Here is a 24,700-nt window from a genome sequence, read left to right as displayed (position 1 = left end):
GCATGATGATCATCAAACAGAGGTGACAGTAAATCCACCTTTGTTTATTTTCCTCCACATCAGTGGATTCCCAGCCTATCTGGCTTGTGACCCTCATCACAGTTTAGTGATTTAGTGTAGACACGAGTTGTTCAAACAAAGAGTGATTTTCTTTCTCTGATTGCTACATTTTAAGGACTTTTACAGGCCTGAAGATATAATAGCATTCCATATTACACAAGAAAAAAAAAACACATTTGAGAAAAGTATAAAAAATGGGGGAAAAAAAGGTTAACAGAAAAGTTTTTTGTCTTTCTTATCCCTGTAGTCATCTTGACATCTGCGATTTAGTTACCACTGAGGTCATGACATGAGGAGGGAGTTTGTCACATTTTGTGATTACACACATATTACAAACACTGAATTTTTGAGACAGATTCTAATATTTTTAATATGTTAAAATGTTGTTGCATTCAGGCAAAAAAAAATATCTCCTTGGCCGTGTAAAGGTTGCTTTGAAATAATTTTTAGACCATGATGTGGGAAGATTAAATTTACAAAAATGATAAATGTTAAATTTAAAATGTTACATTTTGTAATTTAAAAAAAAATCCCAGAAAATGTCATTGAATTTTGTTGGTCGCTGGTCCCAATTTTTTTTTAGTTGGTTGTGCATGTTTGGGATTTTGGAATCAGCATTTTATAAAATCCTGAACTGTGTCTTCTTATTCTGCACAAGCATGAAAGTCAGGTGTGTGTGTGTGTGTGTGTGTGTCCCACTGTCCCTTTACAGGTTTTTGTCTCTTATGTTCAGATGCCCCCTCCTGCCTCCCTCCCTCCCTCCCTCTCTGTCTCGCTCTCTGCCATCTTCTTTCAATCTGTCTCCCTCTCCGTCCCCAGACAGACCCTCCCATCGGTGCCCATTTCCCTCCGTCTGGCTCGTCCCCTTCCTTTTCACCCGGGTGACCCCGCCACCGCCCCGTTCCTTCTGTCTGTCTGGCTCTCCTATACCCAGATGCCCCCAACCACTGCCCATTACTTACCATCCCCTCTATCAGTACATATATCTGTCTCTCTCATTCCGCCTCTGCATCCCTCTATCTCTCTTTATGTGTTTCTAACAGTGTCTCTGGTTTGCTTTCTCCCTTGGATTCTCTTTTCCTCGTACTCTCCCACTGCACAGATGCCTGGCTTGGTTTGCAACAGCTGTCTCGCCATGTGCCACTACCAAGTGTTGCCTTCGACTGCAGGGCTGAGTGGGGGTGGTGGTGAGGGTGGGGGGGGGGGGGGGGGGAGGGAAGGTTGGGGATGGAGGGTGGAGGGTGCAGAGTGGATTAGTCATGAATATTCATGTTCTCTTGGATGTACTACCAAACAGAAAATGGCACCACAGAGGAGACTCCACCCATTGAAAAAAAAAAAAAAAAGAAAGAAAGCAAAGGAGAAAGGAAGGAGGAAACAGGGAGGAAGGATAGGGAGACACATGGAAAAGTGATGGAAGAGTATGGGAAATGGAGGCAGACGGAGAGAGGGGAGGGGAAGCAGACTGAGTGGCAGGGATCCATAAAATGATCCCCCTCCTCTCTGAGGTGTGAAAGAGTTAGCGCTGTAAGAGGAGAGCATGGGAAATGTAAGGGAACAAGACAATTCCTTTTGTATTTTTGAGGGCTTTGCTTAAAATCTCTCTGCTTCAACCAGAATATCTCTATAAACACCGGAAAGAAGCAGGTGAGCAGCGACACAATCAATAACAGTAAGTGTGAGAAATGATACGCCACAAGCAGATGAATGGTGAGGTGTGACCACAGGGAGATCCTGGATGAGCGAGTAGGATGAAGAGCAGGAACAAGAGAGGGACAGAAAAAGAGGAGATAGCAGATAGAAGATAGACAGTTGGGGTGAGGGGCAGCAGATCTAAGCGGACCAAGGCTCTAGTGGCTCTTCCTCTCTCTTTCATGGAGCGCCAGGAAAAGAGATTATAGCAGCCCTGCTTTCTCCTGCGAGGGTGGGAGAAGAGGGGGGCGACCATACTCTCCCTTTACCTCCTCCCCTCATTTTTTCCTCCCCCTCCGCACCCCCCTCAGACGACACTCTCTGGTGGTACCGGCTGGACCCTAACCAGAGCAAATCATATCACTGAGCTCCACTCTGCTGGGGAAGAGGAGGAGAGTGTGTGCTTCAATCATCACGGTGACAAATGGTGCAATTTGATATAGATTTTACAAAAGGAGGGAGATTTTTTGAAAGTTTGGAGCTTTGTAATGCATCACAGGGAGAGCGCTTTTGAAGGGGTGCTGTGTAGTTTTTACAGCACTCAACCCTCATACGACAGAGCTTTAGTGTTATTCTCGGGTGCCTCTTAGGAGCCATGATTCAGTGAAGTAACAAGAGGGTTTGGTTTGTGCGTGTGTGTGTTAGTGTTAGTGTGTGTGTGTGGTTCTGTTATTGTTGCAGCTCACCAAGCGGCACATGTTTGCCCATGCACACTTACTGCACTTGAGTAAACACCTTTCTCACACTCACATCCACTCACCCAGCCACCATTGCATCCACTAACACACACACACCCTTACACACACACACACACACACCTACAATACACAATTATACACCGCAGCTCTCTCTTCTTTTCTCATACACACACAGCACATACAAACAGTGAGTTAATCAGACCTATAAACCCTCCTTGCTGGTAGAAGATAAGCGGTGTGCTGGTAGCCCTGCCCTCCTGAGAGCAGCACTCCTCTAGCGGTGCCGTGTAGCTGCCTGATAAGGCAGGGGAGTGTGGGATACCCTCAGAGATCCAGGCAGGCACACAAAAACACACACTCGCCAGATCCGCCGCTGAGCCAATCAGCGGTCCGCAGGGCCCGAGGCTCCACCAATCACCCCTCTCCATCAGGTGTTGCTAATCTCACCGCTCAGCCTGCAGGTGGATGTGTTTTCTGTGTGTGTGTGTGTGTGTGTGTGTGTGTGTGTGTTTTAGCAACCACGCTACCTTATGCTAATGCAATCAATTGCATGTGAGAAAGCGTGCAAATTGTGAGTCCAAGTTTGTCACCTGTGATTGCGTAATTGTTTATTAATTTTTGGAGCCTGTGCACAAGGAATTAATTATTTCTTTGTCATGTACCATCATAGAGCAAAGACATGAAAATAAAATGTACATGTCTCTCCTGTAAGGTACACTGTAGATGTGACCAAAGTCAGAAAGTGAGCGTTTCTCCTGCCTATAACATCTTTTATCAAAAACACAGTCCAAAAAAAAAAAAAAAAAAAACAAAAACTTTGTTCTCTATTCAGTAAACATTTCTATATTTGAAGTAAGTGACTTTAAATCTAATCCTGCTCAACAACCTTCTCCTACCTTCATGTACAAAGGGCCCAACACACTTTCTCAAGGGTCTTTTGGTAATTAAATACACTTTCTAAACTGAACTAATTAAACCTCAACCTGTATTTCAAAGAACCCTCGGGATTCACTTACTTTCACAGATGAATTGATCTATAATCTACACTGTGAAATATGGAAATACTTCCCGCTTTTCAACATCAAAAATTATTTGAAAAATCACGCCGGTAAAGAAATCTATAGAATGATTAATATCAAAAGCCCCATCTGTCTCCGGAGCTTACTAAAAATTATAATTAAAAAGAGTGAAATAAATATATAATTAACTGGCCGATATAATGAATGAACTATATAACTGTAACGTCCTTATTTTCTAAAGTCTAACAGACTCAACCTGTGAATACAGAACAATTATTCACTCATATTGTACAACATTTTACTAACAGTTTTCAAAATATCTGTTCATTCTTTAATATTTTACTATGTTTAAATGTAGCTGTATTTTATTGTTTAAGGCTCTGTAGGTCCTGTGTAAGCACTGAATAATATACTGTAAATCCAAGACTTCAAAACTTTCATTCATTAAACCTTTATCAGGGTGAATCGTGGTCTTTTGGTTATTTTCTTTACATTTTTTGGATCTTTCTCATTTGATAGTGAGTGCAGTGGAGTGACGGGGCCACTCATCTACCATTAAATCCATCTCAAATGATTTCATTGTTATTGTAGGGCTGTGTGTTGTCGTCCTCTATGGTGAGTTCACCATCTCGGTACACTTCTTTAATAATGGAAACTTACACTAGTGTGTCCATACTGAGCTTATTTTAATTCACCTTTATTTTTATTCTTAATTATAATTAGAATAATATTAAATGAAAGTGTATGGTAACCTTGATGGTTAGCCTGTTTGTTTTTTATCCACTCTCTCAAGTTAGACTGACAGAGAGTCTGGTTTTTTTTTTTTTTTAAATTTAAGATGACCTTCTTTACATCTTACAGTAATGGAAAATAACTAAGTAGATTCCGTGTTTCCACTGAATGCTACCTTCTACTTCTAATATATTACAATTCAGAGGCAAACACTGTAGTTTCTACTCTGCTTCATTTAATTGACAGTTACATTTAAGAGTGACTTTGCTGGTTAAGATTTTACAAACACAACATATGATCAGAGACACTGCTGCAGACTGAACTACCCAACAGTTTATAAAGAAGCTAAAATGTGCTCCATCCTGACCTGCTGCAACATTTAAATGCAGCTTACACATGAAGACATACATAATAATACAAAATATTATAATATACATAATAATATAACAGTATGAAGGGAACCATTCTGCATAACCAGTACTTTTACTTTTGATGGTTTATTAGTTTAGTTTAAGTACATTTTGCTGATCATACTTCTTCACTTTAACATCAGTAAATTTTGAATGTAGGCCTTTTATTTGTAATGGATTATTTTACATTGTAGAATTTGTATTTTTACTTCAGTAAAAGGTGCCACTGATGCATATAGCTTTGCTGTAATGTTTCTACTCCTTCAAAATTCATTTTTAGGATTGCAGCAGGCTCTTTTCAGTCAGTGCAGGCCAGCAGCATGCAGGAGCAGCCCATAGCTACATGGCTCCAGCATGCCTCTAACCACTGTGGCACCTCTTGGAAGCTGGCGCAGGTCATATGCGTCTTAATTCAAACCAAAAGAAATGGGAGAATGGCCGTGATTCGGGCCGGTTCCACTGGCCTTGCCAAGGTCAGCATTCCTCGACAGGCCGTTGCCTAGTGGAACTTTTGTTTCCCAGTTTGTGTAAACCTCCAGGGAGAGACGGTATAGGACCGGGAGAGGAGAGACCTAAAGAAAGGACTTTGCAAATGAGCGCAAGCTGCTGTTTGGACAAATATAGACTAAAATGGTGCATGTGCATCAGATGTGTAAGGTGTAGGCACCCGCCACATTTTAGCCTGCAGGGACTCTCAGTGTGATCTGGTAGTTTTAGAGTGCAACAAATTTCAAAATCCATTTGGAGTCAATGTGTCAAATAAAACGCTCATTGGACACACACAGTGGACGGAATAGTTGAGTGATCCAGTGATTGCTCCCCTTGTCCCCGTACTTTTAGGTTGCATAAGCAGGTTTAGAGGTTTTAGATATGCTATTAGACGTCATGGCCTAGTTTAGGATCAGTGATTTAACACCTTGATCTTTCTGCACTTCTGTACCAAATTACTGTCTCAAAAAACAAAAAAAATATCGATCTCTTCGTAGTTAGAAGAACATAATAGTAAAGTTCACATTTAGTCTTTCTAAATTGATGTTATATTCAAATGCATCCATCCTTTATTTCACATTTCCAAAAGTGTTGAGTTTTTTTCCATTAAATAAACAATCACCTTTTTCAAAACATTTGATCTGTAAGCAGATTAATAGAACACAGTAATGATTAGAAATGCCCAACAGGCAAAGAGAAAGTAACAAAACACAGCTGGCATTTTTAAGGTCAAACAGGAGGTCAAGTAAAAAAAAAAAATCAAAGGAAGCAACTGCCCAATAAGACGTGTGTGTACATCTTAACCCAGGTTTTATTTGACATTTTAACGTTTATCTCGCCTCACACAGCATTTCTGGCTTTATTGCTCAGAAGTTTGCAACCTTAAAAGATTTTGCAGGTTGATTAAAGACAGAATGTGTTGCTCATGGTTGCACTTAAAAGCAATCAAACACACACTGGAGCTACAAATGAGTGAGTTCATACAGGCCTGAAGTGAATGTCAGGTGAAGACTTTGCCTCTCCTGCAGGCCGCTCACTTGAAAAGGCCACACACACACACATACACACACACACACACACACACACACACACATACACACACACACAGCACTATTTGATGCCTAAATAATTAATCAGTCATATTTTTAAAGGCGTTAGTTTCAACACTGCTAATTCATGACTGAAATCTGAGAGAATTTGGGCCTTAAATTTGTTGTCTGACCTGAAAAATAAAATAAATAAAACAAAACAAAACAAAAGGAACAGATTAGTAATCTAACATATTCCTGATGCTTTTGTGGCCATTTTAACATGAAATATAAAATGTAAAATGTGACAGTAAAACATTTCTCTCCACTGTCACATAGCAGTATTATGTTTATTTAAATTCTCATTGGCCAGTTCAAGTGAAAAATAAAATACCTGAGGCCTGAACTGATCTAATGTCATTATTTGTTGTATTTTATTATGCGCTGAAAAGCATTTAAAACTATGAATAGTCGCATTTTTGTTTCATTGTTTTCAATTACTTTACAATTACAGAAGAGGACCGACATTTATTAAATGTTATAAATATAAAATGAGCCTGCTGTCATGAATTAAAAGAGCGAGATAAGTCTGATGTATTTAATTACACATTAATTGACAACGGTTTCACGTTAAATAAGAACCTAATGCAACAGTTTGAGATGAACACCTGCTTGTAGAATATTGTAGACAGATACGAAAATCTTTCGTCCTACTGACAAAATTATAATAATCCCAGTAAAATTTGAGATATTAATCTGTTTTCAAAATATTACATGTGATTTATTACAGAATATATCTAAATTAGCATTACCTCATTTTTAAAATGTAGCCTTATGATCTGTATGTCTATAATCTTTTATAGGAGGAATTTAATTAGCTTTATATTTTGTGTGATTGGAGATGAAAACCGAGAATCTGGTCAAACATTTAGAGCTTCAAGCTGCTTAAATATTTTAGCTGCCTGCCTCTCTTTAAGGAACAACTCTGAGCCCATAAGCTTGTTTTATTTGTCTGTTTCTAAAGTGATAAAGTTGAACCAATACAGACAAATTTGGCGGCAGGTGGAGTCCATTTCGCCAGTGCTCATCATTTTGTTAAATGACGTGTGCATTTGCGCAATTCCGCGAATTGCTGCGTTTCCCATAAAAGGTCCAAATGCTACTCGGTAATTTATTCATGAACAGGCCGGTCTCTTGAAGGCGTGTCTGCTGAAATTCCATCTGAATATCCGAGGCTAATTTGATATTTCTTGTGAATAAATATTGTGTTCATACTCCAGCCAGGAGTCATGCACCTGCTCTCTCTATCTTATTGCTTTATTCATGACTAAATAAACAGAGGTCCACCTGAATGGACGGCACAAAAACAGACACGTTTTTACGGTGGCACTGATGGCTGTGCGTAAAATCGGAGGAAACATGGCAAATACAGGTGTTTCAAACCTTTCAAATAAGTCTAGATGTCAGATTAATGACTAATACTTCTCATATTTTTCCTACCTGCAGGCATGTCATAATACAGGTCTGTCCAATAATCTGCCATGTGAATGAACTCATTCTTAGGTAAAGATTTAACCCAGCTCGACTCCGTTTAACCACTTTTTACCTTAAAACTTACGCGTCTTTCTCAGAGAAATCCATGGATCTTGGTAACAATATGTAGGCAAGAGTGAGGCAGGTGATGAAGCCTAAAAAACATGCATTGATTCTCTTTTGAAAATATAATTATATTATTTAAAAATATGATATAAAGAACATGATTATATTCAGTTTTTGTTTTAACTGGTGTCCACCTGCTGCAGGTGATGTTTCACCACTCTAGTCCACGTGCATGCCTCCCTGCATTTAGGCTGAATATTAAGTTTGCAAAACGACGTTTACAGCTTGCATTTCAAACTCTCAGAAAATATTTGGGTTTTTCATAACCTTCCCCCTCTGCTCCCTCCCGCCCTGTCTGTCGGCCCCGAGCTGCCCGTACACTGTTGCCGGTGAGAGCTACTAATCCCCTGCGTCCATGGTTTACTCTGAGCCGGTATTTAATTCCTCTAAACCCCCAGCTGCCGCCCTGGTTACTCACTGAACACGACAGACTGTGAACCGCTCTGGTTATTAATAATTCACCAGCCCTCCGCTCCGCTTCTCCGGCCGCGGCCGCAGGATACACACCGCACGTCCTCACTGGTGCGTGTGTGCAGCCACGCTGTGTGTGTTTTTTTTTCACTTCTAGCATTTGTTTACTGAATTTTGGCTGCTCGGTGTCTCACGCGGGGATACACGGGGAGACGCACATTTCACCTCCTCGTTATTGTGTGTAGTCTCTGCGGACAGTGCCGGCTGGCTTTGCCCACCAAGTCCCCGCTAGTCTCACCAACTCTGATGTCTCTGATGTTGCGACATCCGTGCTGCCACATGCCGACTTTTGTTTTAGTCGCCGTTCGCTCCGCAACTTTCTCCGGACACTGAGGAACAGGTGGAGGAGCACCGGGGAGGAACTCCACTTTTTCATGAGAGCAAAGCCGGAGCATGCACAAGGGAAAGCGCGCGGCGTCGTCCCTTTTGCAGGAGCAACAGCTGATTTGGTGAGCGCGTAAGCAGAGAGTGCAGGCTACTTACTGTCGGTGCACAGCCAGACTCCTGCTCTGTCACTCGGGCTCACAGGGTGACTCTGTTGGTGGCGCAGAGCGCGGCGTCTCGGTGGACATTACGGTACCGGGACAGACTGGAGAGAGAACCGTGCGCACTGACAGGAGACCACAGCCTTGACACCGACGATTTTCATGGAAATATCACGAGTTGATACCGAGCATAAACACGTTGTATGAAGAAGTCGGGAAGCAGACAACTTGGATTATACAGCGCTGTTCTCTTTTGCCTTGACTGAGAACAGTTGACTACAAATTACAAAAAAGAAAGAAAATGTTTACCGGGCAGCAGGCCGTGTGTTAGGGCTCTTTTGCTTCCGGTATAAGGCCCAGCTGAACAAGAAACCGAGCAGTTTTCTCTCTCCCACACACTTTTTTTTTGGAAGCCGAACTTTTCAGAGTGGAAAATGGGTCTTTGAGAGTGTTTGGCACACTTCCCTACACCACAATGGTACGTGCTATGTAAACCAATAATTTGCTCATTTATGCAGTCAGCTTTCAGATTCATTGTAGTTGTTCATAGATTTAATGACATACAGAAAGAACTTTAATGTAAACTTTAGTGGGCTGAGTTTACCCACTTATAATTCTTGTGTGTGTTAGTATTTACTTGTGTTGCTAATGGGTAACAGTCACCAAAATGTGTGCCAAGTCCCACCACCCACCTATGTTTACTGTCACAATTAAGACTTTTTTATGTTATAATGTTATTTTTTAATGAGAGGAGTTTCCCTTGCTGAAATGCTACATGTACATTTAAAAGGATGTTGCTGTCAGGGAAACATAATACAGCTTTTTGTAATAGTTACAAAACATGTTGCCTGGCCAAATCAGTGTCCAGCCCTCTCAGTTCACCGCCCGATGTCCACTGCCTTCTGCCGTTTTATTCATATGGAGAGCATGACTCCTCTCATTGCAGAGGTCTCTGATGTGGGCCTGTCTGTAGACTATTTATAGCAACATATATGATACGCGCTATCACATATCATACGGTGTAAGCAGCTAATCAAGAGGCGTCATACAGGACTGCGTGTTATAAAGGTTACTGACATGCGAAGAGCTTCCAGAGCGCAAAACTTACCTAAAAGCAAAGTTTAACAACCCGTGGAAACTTGGCTATAAGTGGATAGAACTTCATGTTTGCGCCAACATTCAATTATGTGCCTATTTGATTTGTGCGTAATTACGCACAGCGGTTTAGTCTATTTCCTTCATTACGCAGGTGATTTATTTGTGCAATTCAATGAAATCATGTGACATCACAAAGCAAAAGTTTGTGATAATTGACCTGGGAATGGAGTCCATTTTACTATTCTTGTATTTGTGGTTGCCTTATAATTGGAATTGGTTGAGTAGATTTACTTTCGAAAGAAAACGTTTATTTTTGTCCTTAATTTTATCCCCATCTGCCCCAAAAGAGGATATTGTTTAAATTGGCAAATGCATTCCCTGTGAGGATGTGACATGAACATGCATTTGAATGCAGTCCTTGTAGTATATGAAATAAAAAGTCTGTTTTTTTTTTTTTTTAAAGATTTGTGATATGTAGCTCACACATCCTTGACCCTTAGATAGATTTATTTTTCTATTTTTTTTTTTTGGCATGAAATGAGTCAAGTCAGGCAATAGTTAGGGGAACCTCCTACATACAACCTTGAAGCTGCTTAGATACCAAGAAGGGATCTTATTTGCACATGAATATGGAAGATTATTAGTATGAATAATTATTTGTTTACGAGCATCCTCGCTGACATGGCAGCTACCCAAGAAGCTCATCAGTAAAAATGATACAGAATTCAGGACAGGCCTCACATGGGATTATCTTGACTTGTTATTCTCCTACTTATAGCAGCTCACCTCTTTTTTTTTTTTTTTTTTTTTTTTAAGGAAAGGCTATATTGTGAATTTGTGCCAAACATTTCAGTTGCATGTAAGTTTAGTCAGAAGGCACTGGAGGCATCTGTCAATCAATGTCAGTTAGCTTCCCTCGAGGCTGATGCTCCATCTCTGACACACAAATAAACGCTTTAAACACCACTTTTATGTTACATGTTTGGTCCCACATTATAGTTTATAGACATATTAGACAAGCATTATTAGCCATGTTTCAAACATGTGCATAAATTAAAAGTGTCCATTGGTCAGCCATGGTCAGCATGTGTGTGATATAAGGAGCAAATACAGTAATCATGCGGTGCTGTGTAAATAGTTGGGGCAATTGTATCCCGCTCTGTTTGTGTGTTTCAATCTGTGTGTGTGTGCAGCCTGCCACATGATGATCAGACAAGCGGTTTTCCAGTCTTCTGTGATCTGCCTGTTGGCTGTTGCTGCCAGTGATGTCATCCCTCACTGTATACAGAATATTATGCCATTATGTTTGTCCTGGCCTTGACATCTCCCTGGAAAAATAAATAAGGCTTCAAGGAGGCTATGATAGCTTATGCGGTGTGTAAGCATTTGCCATAGTTTAAAGATGGAAACTCTGATATACGCTCAAACAGCGTAAATATTAGGATAGTGAGCTCAGATGGGTCCGTCAAGTTGATTGTTGTTTTTTAAAGCTGTAACTTTTTTAAGCTTGGTTAAACATGAAGCCTGTATAGCATTCTGCTTCTTTGACGAGATATCTATGTTGCACTAAATGAATCAAAAGTTAAAGATAGAGTCATGGGCCTGGGCTTGGAATTGTTTTCCGAGCAACTGGAAAACACAGAAAAACAAGACTTAAAGGGGCATTTCAGTGATTTAGTATTGCATTTTTGTAAAGTTGGAGGACTTACGAGGGACAGATTTTAAAAAATGGTCAAAATCGGTGCAGCAGATGTCGAGATATCCTGACTTTTATTTCCTCCTATTAGTCAAGCCTTCATAAGAGGAAGCTGGATCCTACAATTCCCATAATGCAACTCAAAAGCATGTTCCATAAAACCTTTCCTGCCTGCTAAATTTCCCACATCTTTCAAACTCCATTTCAGCAGTTTAAACCTCAGGTTTTTCTATCAAGTCTCAAGCACTTCAAGATAAGTTAGAAGTTATTTTCTCAGACATAATACAACTGTTTTCACATGAGAGTGATGAGTAAACTTACCTTTCTGTGTAAAATTGGTGAAGTGCCCTGTTAATTGTGAGGTTAATGAGTGTAGACTGTCTTTAATGAGTCATTTTCATCTGCAAAAGGAGACACAAACTTAAGGATTTAGAGGGACCAACTAAAAACATAAAGAAGCATAGAAGTTGTTTTTTATTCGCCAGTATTCCAGGTCAGCCTTGTTCAGGGTCACCTTGAAACAATTGTAAATCAAAGTGGGTTTTTTCTTTCTTTTTTTGCATTTCAATTAAAACAGGCACTCTCAGGGACAGAAAGCTGTTTTTATGTGTAGCACCTCTTCTTATGGAGCGCTTGATCTTGAAAAGATGAAATGAATAGCAATCTTAGTTCAAAAGGGCTGTGATGGATGGCTCTTTGTGCAAGGTGAAACCAGCAGGGGCCCTTGTGCAGCCTGCCTACTCTGCAGTGTGAGTATACATCTTCATGACTTGTTTAAGTAAGTAGTGAACACGTGCATACATCAAGAGAAAAACACTAGAGTGAGATAATCTCTCTTGTTCCTGCTACACTTTCAGAACTGTCTCCAAACATGTGACTATATCTGGATATACTGTAAAGCAGACCACTCCAGTGTTAGAATAATTTGACCCTGAAACAACAAAACGCAACAGATTTGTTTTACTTGTTTCAACAAAAATATGACATTATGACCTTAAGATGAATATTTTTTGCAGTTTGAGGAAAGTTTCACTTTCTCTCATCAAGCTCAGCCTGAGCTCATGAAACTCCTAACTCTTCCATCTCATTTCTAACCCTGCCTCAATTACTTTATCAAGACTTAACCCTCACATTAATTGGTTTCACAAGACACCCCAGACTGCACACCAGCTGTGTAACTGAGTAATTTGAATCTACTTAATTTGGGAAGGTGTTGGTATCTTCTGCCTTCCGAGTTTAATTTGAAAAAAAAAAAAACACAACAACAATACATGTATTTTCTCTCTTCACTCTCCTCTTTAGGGCCTTAATGAGGAATTAGAGCCAATAGCATTATTCATTAAACAGAGCTTGCCAGCTATTTATCACTGTAACAATATTAGCATATTTGTTTAAATTTTCAACACTTTTTTTTTTGCATTCGTAACCAGGTTTAGCATTTTTAATAATCTGGCATCGAATGCATCGTACCAAATTGAATGCTGAAAGAAGAACCAGCGGCAAGCCCCAGAAACATACTAAAAATCCTTTATAAACACACACACACACACACACACACACCCCTCTAATTACCGCCTCCGCCGCTCCCTGTCTCTTATTCCTCACCTCCTGAGATACAGGTGTAAAAAATCACATTTTTCCAGCATTTCTCCCTGAGGTGGCGCTGGCTTGGGCTCACACAACTTAAATTTCCCCTTTCATATTCCCCCACACATTTTTTTCTACAAACAAGTTCCCCCTCCCCTCCCTCCCTCTCTTTGATGTGCTTGCCACATCTGCACAGGTTTGTTAGCTTGTTACCAGGTGAAGAATGAGGATACAATTAAGGCTGAATGAGGTGGGACCGGGTAGGATGTCAGTTGTGTTTCGTCTCTGATGCTCTAGAAACTGTTCAGCTTGAAGAGCCGATGCTGCAAATGATTAGGATGCTGCAGTGGAAATGATCATAGGGCTGTTAATCAGTGATTGTGAGGATACCTGCCTCTCACGGATTGTTCGGAAACCCAGGTGGTTCCTGTGCTGGTGTGTGTCTGTGTATGAACAAGAGAATGAGAGAGACAGGGAAGGGTGGGCCATATGTATATGTGCTCTGATTAATCCAATGCCATGAAAGACAGCCAACTTGAACATCTTCCTTCAGATCTGACATATTGTATATGTGGTTATCACAGAGAAGTGAGCAGGCAGAGTGCAGCTGAGTAGAGATCAAGATTCATGTTTACTCTCAGAAAAGTGTATTGTCCAGCAGCAGGAAGCTCAATAGTCCTCTTTGCATGCCTGTAAGAGGGTGTTGGCAAATCGTCAAGTTCAACAACCTTAATGGAACAGTTCAACACTTTGGGAAATGTGCTCATTCACTTCTTTCCGAGACTTAGCGTAGCCTAGCTTAGCATAAAGATCAAAAACAAGGATAAACAGCTAGCCTGGTGCTGACCAAAGTTGGAAAATATGCCCACTAACACCTGTAAGGCTGACTAATCAACACAGAAATGTGAAAACAATTTGTACTATTAGGGGAAGTTATATAATTAAACTATTTCCTTGTGAACAACAACTAGGCTCAGCTCACCAAAGTTTTATTGTGACAGTGAAGTTGCCAGATTTGGCAACATGGTGATTTTTTTTTCATTCATGCTGATATTTAGGAGAAACAAACAAAATATGTACAGCTTTACAAGTATTGGTAGTCGATTTTCACTTTTGACACAGCCAGGCTAGTTGTTTCTCCCTGCTGCTAGTCTTTATGCTAAGCTAGGCTAAACACCTCTTCTCTCCAGCTCTGTTCTTAGCCTCATTTGTGACCTCAGTGCTCCATATTTTAGTCCCCGACTTCTGCCACGTAACATTAACAATGCAAACATCAGAGGTAAAATCAAACCCTTTTTTTATCGTGTTATCCAACAACTTACATCTTTAAACCTGCAGTAGTTAGCTCTGTTTTTGGTCTCCATGAGCCCCTTTAAAAAAGGGTCTTTAGCTGCTACATGTGCCAAGCTAGTCACTAACTTTGTCAGGCGTTTGGTCCTGGGCAGGCAGTGTACAGAGGGCTTTCAGAGCTTTATTGCTGAAAAACGCTGGAAATTACTCTCCTGAGAGTGGTGATAGTGAACCAAAACAGTAAAACAAAGAGCTGAAAAACACTAAAAAGCTCCATAAATATGAGGGAATCCACAGAATATGTGGGTTCAAAACTACGAGCGTCCCCATTCACATTACACTTACTTGTTTGATGTTATAAAAATATTTAAAGCTGCTTCAAAGGCATTTTTGTGATTTGATTGATACTTTTGTAATACCTGCTGAATAACAAGTAAAAATAAAAGCATTTTTATTTTTCCCCTATAAGGATTTCATTGGGAAGGCTGCGTAACCAAATCACAATCAGTAACCCACAGAGTACTGAGGTCACAAATTGGGATACTTAATGAAATTCATATCAATCTTCTCAGCTCACTTGCATAAAGATCACACATAAGCATATTCCCCCAAATATTGAACAATTCCTTTAAAATATCATACCTACCACCTCGGTCACCAAAAGTCAACATCCCAGGCATCAAATGATTTCTACAGCTTTTTAAGTGTTAATTTCACATGGCTCTGTGTCTATTTTTGCTCTAGGCTGGCCATATGGATTGGGCATATGCTGCATATATATAGAAAAACGCATATATATAATTGATACCATGCTCCATAAAAAACTGACAGAGAGGGGGAAAAGGGGGCCAGTGCTGCAGGGAGCTACATCAAACAATCAGCCTCAAACTAACGATGCTCCTTTCTGAGTGTATGAGATAGAGAGAGGCAGAAAAGATGCTTCATTCATCAGCTGACCCATGTTTTAATCCCATTTATTTACTCAGTGTTTCATCACCTTGAGCTCGAACTTCATTGTCTGCGCAGCGCAAATCATTTCTCAACTTTCAACGTCTAAAACCTGTCAGAGAGAGGCGACCAGAACTACCAGCGTGCCTTGTTCTGTGCTACTCTGTGATTATCAACAGAGTAAAATATATCCTTCAGCTGGACCGGGCAGTTTAAGAGCTTAACAGAAAGCCCAGGGAGCTTGACAAGGGCACCATTTAGCGGGACAAATGGTTTCAAATGGTTTTCCTCCCGTGTTTCCCCACATATTAATGATGACAGGCCAGGAGTTGGATGCTGAGGCTGAATGCCACGAGTAGTGTTTTCTTAGTCACTTGGATGACTTGAATTCTAACTTTGTTTAACCCACTGCATGCTTCATGCGGCTTCCACTGAACTCATTATGAGCAAGACAGGCTATGCTAAACAAAACCAATGTTAATCTTATGTTAATCAATCCGCCTGTAAGACCTTTTGCCGCAGAAACGGAGTGAAATCACACACACAGATGCCCTTCCTGTGTTACAGGGAAAGGAAAGGGGAAAAGACTCGAGCTGTAACCTCTCATTCTGAAGGATATGAATAGCCTGTGTCTCCAGCCGCAGCTTGGTTAGCCCAAGTCTGGGACTTATTATAGTGCTGTGTGTTTATGCATGTGTCTGTGCATGTATTTGTTCAAGTGCAATCCTGTGTCACCATGTGCACTCTTGTGTGTGTGTGTGTGTGTGTGCGTGTGTGTGTGTGCGTCCTTGCATATGTAAATGCTTAAGTAACCTAATGTCTGTTTGAATTCCCTCAAAAATTGTTTACCTTACATGACAATTTAAATAGTATAACTTTACATTTTGTTGCTGGCTATGAGCGATGTTTGTTCCTGTTTTGGGTCCGTGTTTGTTTCTGCTTAAGGTATGTCGAGAGATCAGAACGTAAAGTTCTGGAAAATAGGATTATTTCTCCTCCTGTCCTCTATCCAGCAACTCAACTTAAGTCCCCTGGTCCCTATGTGAGTAAACTTCCTTCCCCTAACTCACGGAACCAGAGTTATTTTCATTTACCTAGCAATTTTTAGCCCTCGTCTAACAGGTTTAGTTGATTTCCAAAACAGACATTTGAATTTAGCCTAGCGAAAACAAATTTGTACCAGTTTGGACTAAAAAGTAACAGCCAGGGGCTAGCTAACTAGGCATAACTCCCATCTCCGATCCAGATCCTCAGTCTGTGGTTCCCTCCCGTCCGTGTTGTCTGGCCTGGCTGCCTCAATTGACAGCAGAGCTGCAATGGATGCTCATTCAGAGCCCAAGTCTCTGCTGGCGTGTCCCACAGCATACAAATGAACTGCGCTGAATAGAAACAAACACTTCGAATAAATACTTTAGCTGCATCTATCAGTGAAAGCAATGTAGGGCCTGCAGTGCAGCCAAGAATCTGTGTTTGTCTGTCTGTGTGTGTGTGTGTGTGTGTGTGTGTGTGTGTGTGTGTGTGTGTGTGTGTGTGTGTGTGTGTGTATACGGGCAGATGTATGTGCCTGATCTGTAGTATGTGACTGTGCGTATGTGTGTGTGTGTGTATGTGTGTGTGTGTGTATGTGTGTGTGTGTGTGAATGATTTGTGCTGAATCAGTGCATGCTGACAAAAAAGTGACCATGCAGGTGAAATGGCAGCGACAGGAAATGCCATTGTGTTGCAGTATTGTGTGCTGGTACGGCAGCTAAACACTTTGCTCCCCATTCAAGTGGCGGTGACTGGCAGGACCGGGCCTCAGGCCTGCACAGCATATGGGCTCAGGCAGGCAACACACACCATGGACTGTGTGTGTGTGTGTGTGTGTGTGTGTGTAGAGTGTAAAGATGAAAGACGCTGTTTCTCCTGTAGATATCTGGTGGTGGGACTTGAGAATGATTATTAAACAAGTCATAGTAGGAGCATCAGGATGAGCGTAGCCAGCTTTTGTGTGTGTTTTTACGTTCCCTGAACCTAAAGACAGTGTCAACTCATGAATAAATGACATGTTTTTTTACATTTCAGGCAACCGAAACCTTTCTGTTGAATGAAGAACCCTCCAGAGGTCCTGGAATGCCTGAATGCTTTGTAGTATCAGATTCATACAGGGTATGCATTTATTATTATTATTATTATTCATGTGTTGTTATTAAATTTGTTATTTGAGTCATTACTCATTACTATGACTGACAGTCTGTTTTCATGCTCTTGGTAATTGCACCACAATCATAATGTCATTCACAGCTCCCTCTACTCAGCTGCAAACCATTACAATCATTATTTCCACACGCACATTTAAGAAAAAAGGGGGCCTTTGCAACTTCACCAAAGCGCCCTCGCCTCACGGGAATGAAAATTATGACGATAATGTGCCGCATGCCTCGTTGTATAAAAACGAAGACAAAAAAGAACAGAAAAAGAGTAGAAAGTTGAAGAAAGTGAGCAGCTTTTAAAGAAAAAAAAAAAAAGAAAGAAAGAAAGAAAGAAAAAAAAAACAAGCCAGCGAGCGCAGTGGATTTACAACGATCAACGTGATATAAAATGGTAATAAAAACAGAGGGGTGGGGGGTTTAGGGGGGAGGGGGTCTGTGGATGACTGAAAATGTGATTGTTAATGAGGTGGGAGCCAGTTTTCTAGGCTATACAGTCTTTGTTTCCCAGAGTTAAGACTTACGCCAAGTCTCACAGAGAATCTGGGTTGCTACAGTGTATCGTGTGTCCCGGGGTACAGAAATGAACCATTATGGCTGTAATTGAGTAGCTCGGCTGGTAGAGGAGAGTTCTGGAAAGGGGAGGAGCGTCGGTGTGGCTGTATTGGATTCCAGGGGCAGCGAGTTCAAGAACATCCACAGGAGGGTGTCCACCTCCAACTTCTCACCAGGAGGTCTGCTGTTTAAAGTGCTTAAAGTGCATCACCGTTCCCCCCCCCCCCTTTTTTTTTTTTTTTTCCTCTCTGTCTTTCCTTGTGCGTGCGTATATGTCAGGGTTCTCCTCAAGATTCCTCAGGATGACATCGCAACTGCTTTTGAAAAAGTATATTAAAACCAAATGGAGTTTTGAATTCAACACCCTGTTTTGGTAGTGGTGGAGTAAGATTGGTGCTGTGCCATTTTTCACTTCTTTAAAACAGTAGTTCCCAACCTTTTTTTTTGTGCTTTTTATTATTATAATGAAGACCTTGTCAGGCGTCCTGGCCTTAATTTTGGATGTGAGTTATGAGTTTCCTCTCTCAATATTGTTTAATATGATGTTTTTTAAGAAGACTAAAGAGGAAAAAAAAAAAACCCATCAGAAAAAAGACATCATTCTGTGTTTTTCTTTCTTATTCCTTTGATCATCACTGTGAAAAATCTCCGTCATATCAAGTCATCTCTGTCTTCATTTAAAACCTTAAGACCTTATTTTCTTACAAGTGGAATTTCTGCACGTTCAGTGAGAGCTTCAACCCCTTTCAACTTGTTTCAAGAATTTGCTAGAAATTAGTGTCTGTGTCCTGAAACAAGGCAGCAGAAGAAAAATGAAACCTCAACATAAAAAATACTTGCAACAAACGGATTCACACTGGGAAAAAAAAAGTAGGAATATTCTTACACTTGCAGAGTTTTTCACTTTTTTCTTCTTTTTTTTTTTAAGAATATAAGACTTTAAGGACTCGAGTTGAAGGCAAAAATGATTTGTTTAGAAGCCGATTTTTTTTTTCCAGTTAACTTGTGACCCCTCAGATTCTTTTGCCGGTTCCTCACCCCCAGATTTGAAACGGCGACTGTAGCTGACTCCAGCCCAACAGCACAACCACACTTTTGCTTATCTCCCCTCTGCTGTGTCCCATCTCCCTTTTTACACTGCAGAGCCAGCCAGGTATGGTCTCCTCACTGGTTGTGGCATCATACTGTGTTCATTTCAGGCAAATGTGCGGTCACCCTCATCCTTGAACAACCTGTTCTACGGAGCTGAGGCCGCAAAACTCAAGACATCCACTGCGAGGACGGCGATCTGACTCCTCTGATCGTTCGTTAATGAAAGCCTCGGTTTCCAATGCAAATGTATAACAGCACATGAGCTGGTGGGTGAAGTCACTACAGCGCTGGCCACGCTGCAGCAGTGGTAAATATGTATATTCCAAGCGTGTGAAAAAGCAGAGCCGCAGCAGACCCACCAACCGTAGCATATGGCTCTACCATGTGTTACTTAATGAGAGATTTACTCACACAGACCACTAAATGTGTGGCTCATTTAAGGAGCCGCGGCAGAGGAGTGTTTGCGTGTGTTGCATGCAAGTCGACTCTATAAAGGAGGGGGATTTTGATCCCAGTCTAACCGCTTTCTGTAACCTTTTGCACTCGCGGTGCTTTTAATGACTGCTGCTGCAGCAAAAGTGAGCAAAGACTTCGGTGAAAACAAAGAAAATCCCTCAAGAGTTGCAGGTTCTGAAGTCAGTTCACCTGCCAAAAGAGGAACTAAAAAGGTGTGTGTGTGTGTGTGTGTGTGTGTGTGTGTGTGTGCTATGTTTGGGTGTGTCTGTGTGTATGTGTGTTTCATATTAGCGGTGTATCATATTCACAGAAAGGAATGCTGGTGTTATAACCTCGTGTGGTGGCGAGGACAGGAGGTTACGGGTTTTGTGGCGTACATATACTCCTGACCACACACTTTCTCCCTCCCTGCCTGCCTGCATGTGTCTCTGGCTCGCGTATCTGGCTGTGTGCAGTAATTGGCCACACAGAGCCCAGATCTCTTTGTTTCGCCTGCAGAGGCTTGCGGTATAAATGCACAAGCAGTAGGCCTCATAAATCTGTGGGACTCCAATGTCAGGCCCAAAATTTCAGCTCCGCTTCTTTACAATGACTTCACTCCCACCCAAATTCCCTCTGTACCACACTTGGGACCCGCTCCAAGAAACTTCACTTTATGACTTTTATGTGATATATGTATCACTCACTACTGTTTGTGTGTGTGACAAAAAGAGAGATTTTCTGCTCCCTCAAACACACACACACACACCCCAATTTAGTATTTTGATACTGCTCAGAAGCTGTAATTATACGTCTGTCCTCACTGTTTGGTAGTTTTCTCTTTTCGACTTCACAGTGAATGCAGCAGTAACTGTTTGGCTTGGACTCACTTCACTGGCTTTAAAGTACAGTTATGGCTTCCAGGCTGGGTCAAGTATGGTTCAGTAAATAAATAGGCTTCGCTTTACAGCCGTGATGAAATAATGCATTGATTCAAATGGCTGCACGTGAATTTAAGTCTAGAAATCCAGTGCAAACTTTAGCTCTAACGCAGGTGAAATCCTCACATCAGGAGCTGTAACAGAACATTTTAATAGATTTCATGCAAACTACTCACAACATAAGCTGCAAAAATGTTTGCACGTCTCAATATATATATATAAAGCTTCTCTTTTTTTGCCGCGCAGCTGTTTACACCACTCTGATCTATTCTGATGGTGCGTTTACGTTTTCAAGTCTTACAACAGTGTAACTACAAATCTTCTATAATAATGCACGACTCGTACCTTCTGATTATTATCTGCATTTCCATAACGTGTCATGACGGGTCAGTAAACACAACTGAAGCGTAACATTACCATGTAAAAGATGTGGGGACGCGCGGGTACAGCCTGTAGGCTCTGCGTAGCGGCTCAGATAGCCGTCGAAGATTAATCAAAAAGACACTTTTTTTTTTTTTTTTAATCTCATTTCAATCGTCAAAGATTCTGCCAGCAACACCTTGATGAATCTACACGTCTTCTAAAATAAAAAATGCCGCCTCGCAGGAGAGTTCGTTACAAAGAGGAGAGCGCTAAAAAGTCCTGCAAGAGGAGAGGGGAGGGAGGCAAAGTTTTTTCCCTGAAAGTTTGTGCAAGCTTTCACTTTCTAGGCGGGGTTACTGTAAGCTGCAGCATGGAGTGAGAGAAACAGGACGGCGAGCGATTGCAATGCAGCACCACACCGAGCTTCCATCCAACTTAAATAAGCTCTCCAATTCTCCTTTCTAAAAATAACCATGTACTCCCCGTACTGCTTGACACAGGTAAATTGTCTTATCTTATTTCATTGTTTGGGTTTGTTTAGCGCAGTGGAGACGCTGGGTTTTTTTTTTATTGCGCTGCCTCTGTGTATTATTTGACTGTTTATTTGTTGTATGAGAGCGTCTTTCTGCTACCTGTCTCTCTCTGAAACTTCACCTCAACTGTGCGACGCTCGTCCCGCCTCGGAGCGCGTCTCTGCCGGAGAAAACTTTCTTGTGCGTTTCCATCGCACATGGTTTTGGAGAGAAAATGGCGCTTCTCCCGAAATGTATTTCATATAAAAAAGAAGGAGGGGAGCCTGCAGGAGGAGGAGAAAGGCAGAGCGCAGGGATAGACAGGCAAGATTGTGGACTGGAGTTAATATTACTGACGTTTAGATTTTTCCGAGTGTCGAGGCTCGCTAAGAGTTTGGCCGCTGAGAGGAGTTGCAGGAGAGCAGGGCGCACCGCCTTCAGGGCTGCTTTCATGTGGAGCTGAGACGGGGAGAAGCGAGAGTTTGGAGCTGGTGTGTGTGTGTGTGTGTTAGTGTGTGTGTGTGTGTGTGTGTATGTGTGTGTGTGTGTGTGTGTGTGTGTGTGTGTGTGTGTGTGTGTGTGCAATTAGCCTATTAACTGTGAAGAACTGAAGAGACACTCTGTTGCACCAGTTGACTATTTTACAAGTTTTTTGCACTTGAATGCAACACGTGAGCACACGTGCAGGTTAACAGCAGATACAGGAACTACATTTATTTTATATTTAGCTACATTTCAGAGTCTGTCTTTTCCTTTTCCTGGTCGTCACTACACACACACACACACACACACACACGTAGGAGTTTTTTTTGTTTTTTTTTTTTTGTACATGAGCAGCAGTGTGCAGTGGTTTTTCGCGTTTCAGTTTATTCAGACTAACTGCATGTATAAAATGATTGTCACTGAGTTTTTAAAATATGAAATTACTTCCTCTAACACCTTGCTGCAGGTAATACTACACCTTATTTTTTAGGATTATCTCATTGCTGCACTTTTAAACACTTGTCTTGGCTTTTTCCAGCTATTCATATGAAAAAAAAAAAGACTAACAAGGTGCTAGTTCTTAGAAATGATTTCTCTAAATGTACATCATATTTGACACAAGACATTTTTACTGTTACTTTGTTGTTGTTGTTGTCTAGAAAATGATAAAGTGTCAGAATATTTCCAAAAAAAAAGATTACTGAGAAAAGTGGACACTGATAGTAAAATGGCAGTGGTGAGCTGCACATGTATGAAATGTTACTTTTTGACCAGTTTTGACTTGCTGTTTAGTTATATCAGAACTATTTTTTTTATTTCCTCTCCTTTTATTCATGTGAGCTCATATTTAACAGACAATTCGCTCACAATAAACACAATTTTTAAACCATGAAACCTTTTAGAACGTTGAGCGAGAGCAAGCTCTGACTAAATATAATGCTGCTTGTAAAACTTTTCCAGTGAGCTGCTTGCAACACAGCCGTACAAAAAAACGTCACATTTCAGCATGTAAAAAATCCAACATGACTAGCAGCTTCCTGTTCACACTATGAATCTCTATCTTTTATAAACCGAATCATGCTGAACTGCAATCGGTCCTCTCACCACGATGTGTTTTCCAAAGCTAAATAAAATCCTGAATTTTCAAAAAAAAAAAAAAAAAAAAAAAAAAATCTCTAGTTTTAAATGTTTCCTTAAACGAAGCCTGTCTTCTCCAGGTCTATAAGATTTTGAATTATTTCCTTGTTAATCTACTCATTAAGTCAACCCGGTGGCAATAACCTGCCCATGTTCCAGCTGCTGGAAGCCTTTACTCTTATAAAGCAGACTTGTTTATCCCTCATTGGCTTCGTCTGACAGTGGACTGCCAGGGCCCATTTGATGTGTAATTCATTCCTGATTTTACAGTGGTTTTATTAAAAGACTTTTCCTCCCATCATATGCCTCTGACGACTGCTACCAGAGGCTGCAGGATGTTCTCAGCTCCCCTCTCATGCGGGCATGCTCATGTCTGCTTTCCATTTGCAAACATTAGCAGGATCATGATGTCGTCCTCTCGTTGACACTGGAAAGGGAAAGGAGATTTTTATTATTTTCCCTTAATTCTTCATTTTATTGAAGAGGCTATTATGAGCTACTTAGTGTGTTGACTCTGACACTCAGAGGGTGAATGTGACTGAAAGTAACTTAGAAACAGAAGGAAAATAGAATCAGATGAGTAAAATTATGATGACAAGCATTATTTCCTATATATTATAACATGTTGTGTGTATGAGATTGCTTACAGGTACTTTTTTTTTTTTTTTTTTTTTTTTAAAGCTCTTTGCTCTGTTGTCTGGCCTGCATGTCCATACAGGCCTTTAGAGGTCTTTATATGTAAATGATAAAAAAAAAAAATCCTTTCACAGCAGCTGATCTCCAAACAAAATGACCTTTTTATTTTGCCACAGAAATTTATCTTAATTAAAAGTAATTGGCAACAGAAGCTCACACACTGTAATGTAGTACACATGTTGCACATCAGGGTAACTTGCAGCGTGTTGCAGGAAAACTGGAAGTGCGCGTTTACATCATGGAATATTGTATCATGAATATGAGTCCATATCATACCGTATTTACATGTTTTTTGTCATTTAAAAAAGGTTGTGCACCCACGTGTGTGTATAATGCAGATAAGAAACAACTTCCCTCTCTCTCTCTCTCTCACTCTCTCTCTCTCTCTCTCCACACACACACACACACACACACACACACATGCGCGCGCGCACACGTCCACAGCATTCCCTCGCAGCTCCGTCTGCAGACGGAAAGGCACATTTTGTTTATTTAATTGCTGTTAATAATTAAAATTCCGAGCTTGGACCTCGGATATGGCAACAATTGTAAACAATCGAATGAATTATTAACTGTGATAAAAGCATTGCTGGAGAGAAGCAGCGTGCTGGGATGTGACGGACGATGCGTAATGGAGGCAAATTGCGGAGGGAGCCATGAGAGGAGAGGAATGTGTGTGTGTGTGTGTGTCTGTTTGTGTGTGTGTGTGTGTGTGTGTTTGCTGTGTGACTTCTAGTGTGTTAGGGATGAAAATCAAATCTATATTTAGTTTTTTAAAATATAAAAATAGCAGTTAGTAGTTTGTCAGTAGAAGTAGAGAACGGCTCCATTGCAATGTCTCATATGTTGAATTTCGCACTCATTTAAAAATACTTTTAGAGCCTATAACACAGATGTTGCAATTTCCCTGTTCAATTTGTCTTTGATATTATTTT

The 24,700-nt window shown here is 40.9% G+C and overlaps 1 protein-coding gene across 13 annotated transcripts in view; it reads left to right on the top strand.

The window, feature by feature from the left end:
* nfixb (nuclear factor I/Xb) overlaps nt 1-24,700 on the top strand; it is a 153,250-nt gene that overhangs the window by 3,883 nt on the left and 124,667 nt on the right. For 9 of the 13 annotated variants that reach the window (XM_044331409.1, XM_044331406.1, XM_044331412.1 and 6 more), the window contains exon 3: nt 17,427-17,510. The exons of 1 other annotated variant lie outside the window; for it this stretch is intronic. In XM_044331409.1, coding sequence (XP_044187344.1) covers nt 17,427-17,510 — 84 coding nt within the window. Of the gene's footprint in view, nt 1-8,115; nt 9,222-17,426; nt 17,511-21,131; nt 21,438-24,700 lie in introns of those variants that run through there. 3 more of the 13 variants (XM_044331414.1, XM_044331415.1, XM_044331417.1) reach the window with 3 other exon arrangements.

The sequence above is a fragment of the Thunnus albacares genome, chromosome 17 (genome assembly GCF_914725855.1).
Source record: "Thunnus albacares chromosome 17, fThuAlb1.1, whole genome shotgun sequence".
Taxonomy (NCBI): Eukaryota; Metazoa; Chordata; class Actinopteri; order Scombriformes; family Scombridae; genus Thunnus; species Thunnus albacares.
This window is presented reverse-complemented; position numbering and strand designations above follow the sequence as displayed.